The sequence below is a fragment of the Salvelinus alpinus genome, chromosome 12 (assembly GCF_045679555.1).
Source record: "Salvelinus alpinus chromosome 12, SLU_Salpinus.1, whole genome shotgun sequence".
NCBI lineage: Eukaryota > Metazoa > Chordata > Actinopteri > Salmoniformes > Salmonidae > Salvelinus > Salvelinus alpinus.
The window spans coordinates 25,114,839-25,118,646 of NC_092097.1; the positions used below are offsets into that span (position 1 = coordinate 25,114,839).

At 42.1% G+C, this 3,808-nt stretch overlaps 1 protein-coding gene across 3 annotated transcripts in view; it reads right to left on the minus strand.

The window, feature by feature from the left end:
• Nucleotides 1-2,475, minus strand: part of LOC139535736 (calmodulin-binding transcription activator 1-like) — a 113,769-nt gene extending 111,294 nt beyond the window's left edge. For 2 of the 3 annotated variants that reach the window (XM_071335487.1, XM_071335488.1), the window contains exon 1: nt 2,344-2,468. In XM_071335487.1, coding sequence (XP_071191588.1) covers nt 2,344-2,368 — 25 coding nt within the window. In that variant the 5' untranslated portion in view covers nt 2,369-2,468. Of the gene's footprint in view, nt 1-2,343 lie in introns of all 3 variants that reach the window. The other variant, XM_071335489.1, reaches the window with a different exon arrangement.
• Between the last annotated feature and the right edge of the window lie 1,333 nt (nt 2,476-3,808).

Here is a 3,808-nt window from a genome sequence, read left to right on the forward strand (position 1 = left end):
GTGCCCAAATACTTTTGGTCATGTAGTGAACCTTTTAAGACTTTTTCTGGTACATGTTGTTCAAGTTTTTTTTTTTGTATTATCTTTTACCAGATCTAATGTGTTATATTCTCCTACATGAATTTAACATTTCTACAAACTTCAAAGTGTTTCCTTTAAAATGGTATCAAGAATATCAAGAATATCCTTGTATGTCATTTTAGGCAAAAATTGAAAAAAAGGGTCAGCTCCTTAAGAGTCAAAGACCCCTTTTCCATCTGTTTGACCAGAAATCAAAGCATTTGCTTAGTCCTAATCTTTAGAATGGAAAATGGTTGAAAAATGTATATGCATATATATATATATATGTATATAGGCTCTTAGCTTTGATTTGACACCCAATTTGACATGCTCCTATAAACTTCACATGTTGGTGCTGATGGGTCCTTTTACATGGAAATGCCAGTAAGCAATATCACATCATCATACAAAGCAAGGCGTCTTATCAACATCAGCTAAATTTAAACCATCCAAAAATGACATTGTCTCTTCCTAATGCAATGTGGACATTCCTCAATGGTAGACTAAAATTGGGAATTTAGAATGTTCTTATTTGTTATAGAACCCTGTTATAATGTATGATGATGTCATATTATTAAGTCTGCCTTTAAATTCACTATAATTTCTTAAATAACATCAATGTAAAGGGTATGACATGTTCAAACATGCAAATTATTTTGTTCTCTAATTCAAATGGACTTGGATCTATTCCTCCAGGCATCAGTAATGAGGGGGAGTTGAGTGGCACTGAAGATCACAGCTTACAGTGCAGGTTGAGAGACAGATACTATGACCAACAAAAGACACTGAGTATACCAAACATTAGGAACACCTTCCTAATATTGAGTTGCACCGCCCCTTTTGCCCCCATTCTTGATACACACAGGAAACTGTTGAGTGTGAAAACCCCAGCAGCATTGCAGTTCTTGACACAAACCAGTGCACCTGGCACCTACTACCATACCCCGTTCATAGGCACTTCCATTTTATGTCTTGCCCATTCACCCTCTGAATGGCAAATATACACAATCCATGTCTCAATTGTCTAAAGGGTTAAATATCCTCATTTACCCTGTCTTCTCCCCCTCATCTACAGTGATTAATGTGGATTTAACAAGCGACATCAATAAGGGATCAGAGCTTTTATCTGGATTTACCTGGTCAGTCTATGTCATGAAAAGAGCAGGTGTTCCTTATGTTTTGTACACTCAGTGTATATCCCCAGGATATACAATGATGCTGTAGCTAGATCAAAAATCGCTTTATTGGCACACATTGCTCCCACCCACACACAAGTATGCAAGTATGCTGCATGCACAAACACAAACACACAATGCTTATCTTTCTTTCGTGACACACTAACTATGAATAGTAACAAGAAAGATGTTGACAACAAAGTACCCTCTGTTGTTGTGTATCTCATTCACACCAGGGAGTGAAATCTACCTTCAGGGAATTCCTCAACAGAAGAGAAAGACTTGGCCCACTGGTCACAGATGTTAGTCAGTTCAAAGTCTAGTTTTGATTTACATTTGGTTGAGTTATCAACTGTCCTGAATTCAACGTGAAGAAAAAAATTGCACCATGTCATTGGATTTAGGTGAGTGTGTTTTTTAATTATTTGGAATCAATGTATTGTTTTCTTATAATACTGGAATGGCATATAGCAGACGCTCTTCAGACCGCCTTGCAGTATGTTCCGCGTAGAATCATAATCAATCAACTCTCCATCGTCTACAGCGTGTAAAAAACAACATCACATTGTGGCTGACCGCACAGACTGCGGGGTTGCGTGCGTGAGGAGGAATCGCACCACAGATGATACACGGACGATTTCGTGCTTTACCAGCGTGTGTGTGTGGGATGCCTGAGCTGAGAAAGCATCTGAATTCCTCCAGCGTGAAGCTCTCACAACCACTCAGATCCTGTTACGCTCAGCCGCGTAAACCTGCTACCCAGGGGAGACGCTGACACGCAAAGCAACGAAGAAAACAACATTCTCACGTACTGTATCTAAACAAACACACTCGTTTGCATTATATCCCCATATTTTCAAACCTGCTCTCGGTAACCGTTTGTCATCGAGCTGAAGTCTGTGGCTGCCTGTAGCCTATCTCAGCATCGCTTCAGTGTCCGTGTTTTCAGGACAGGACAGGACTGGGAGAGAGCGAGAGATGAAAAAGGGGAAAGCTCCTCCATCTCTCTATTCCTCCATCCCCTTACCTGAATCCAACGTCTTATCTCGCTCTCCCTTTTTTCGAGGTCAACAACAACCACAGAATCATCACCTTATTTCTCTCTTACCTTCCGGCTTGTTTTCGGCAGCCATTTCCCCTCCGCGCGCCTCATCCCTCCTCCTCCTCCTCCTCCTCGCGACCTGGGGGGGACCACGCGCGTGCACGGCGAGGACAACTCAAGGAGGGGGGCGGGGCGCAATGGGCGAGCCCGCTCAACACAGCTACTCTATTGGTTAGAAGCGTGATGATTGACAGAGGGGCTCCTCGGTGATGCCTCGTGAACTCGCAGAATCCATATTGCTCTGTGTGAGTCCATCATTCCAGTTTTGTATCTAGCTAACTTTGTCTCCGCCCCCAATCGCTCTCTCTCTCTCTCTCTCTCTCTCTCTCTCTCTCTCTCTCTCTCTCTCTCTCTCTCTCTCTCTCTCTCTCTCTCTCTCTCTCTCTCTCTCTCTCCCTCTCTCTCTCAGCCACAGAGGCGATGTGAGGAGACACAACCAAATTCCGCCATCAGTACACATCTGCCAAAGCCCTCTGATAGCCTACTGACTATGATTGCAGGTCGTTGTTGTAAATGGGTTCACAATGACTTATGAGGCCAACTCAAACATAAGTATTTCTGTAAACAACACGCAGTTTCTTCCTTTTTACTGGTCTAGGCCTAGTCTGGATACCAGTATTTTTAGATAACATTCCACTCCTTGCCTCTCCTGTCATTTGGGAAATAGATGAACAGAGAAGGCAACCAGGCTAGTCTAGGCCTATTTCACTAAAACTGATTCTATTCAGGAAATAAAGTGAAATCCAATTAATTAATTTTCATTATTTACAGAGACACATGATTGCTTCATTCTAATTCCAAGCCCAGGTCGATAGCAAGGGCCTAATCGGTCTTTAACCTTGCATCTCTCTCAGGTCTTTCTGTGAGATAGTTGTATTAGCCTATGACCTATCAAGCAATCAGGAGCCAATTCATGAATAAATAACTTGTTTAATTAAAAAACAGATTAATGGACATACATCATTGTTTTGGTTCATGTAAGCCTACAAGGGTAATTGGTTCAAATATTTCCACGCCAGTGGCCAAAGCTGAATTGCTAGGCCTAAACTGTCATCATTAACGGCAGCCGTTACTGGTAATGATCACCCATGCCCTGCAGCACTCACTGCCGTCAAACACAGTGCGGCAACGCAACCTTTAAATGTTGCGTAAAGGTGTGTCATAGAATCATAAAGGAAAATGAGAAATATAAAACGTTCCCACAAGGCAACCACTAAATGCAAATCACGGAAGGAACAGGAAGAAGCCCGGCTCAAACTAATAGCTTAAGTAACCCTATTTAGGTAGAGCTGTTGTGCACTCTTTCTATGTAAATGCCTCTGTCAAAGGGTTTATGGCATTTGATGTAGTGCTTTTTGTCGCATGGTAAACTCAAGCCCTGCCCTGGCAGTCCCTTTATCACTACATAGGCTACGTTAGAAGTTTCAGAACCATGGACAGCACACACTTTCACCTTGATATACTGTTTTCA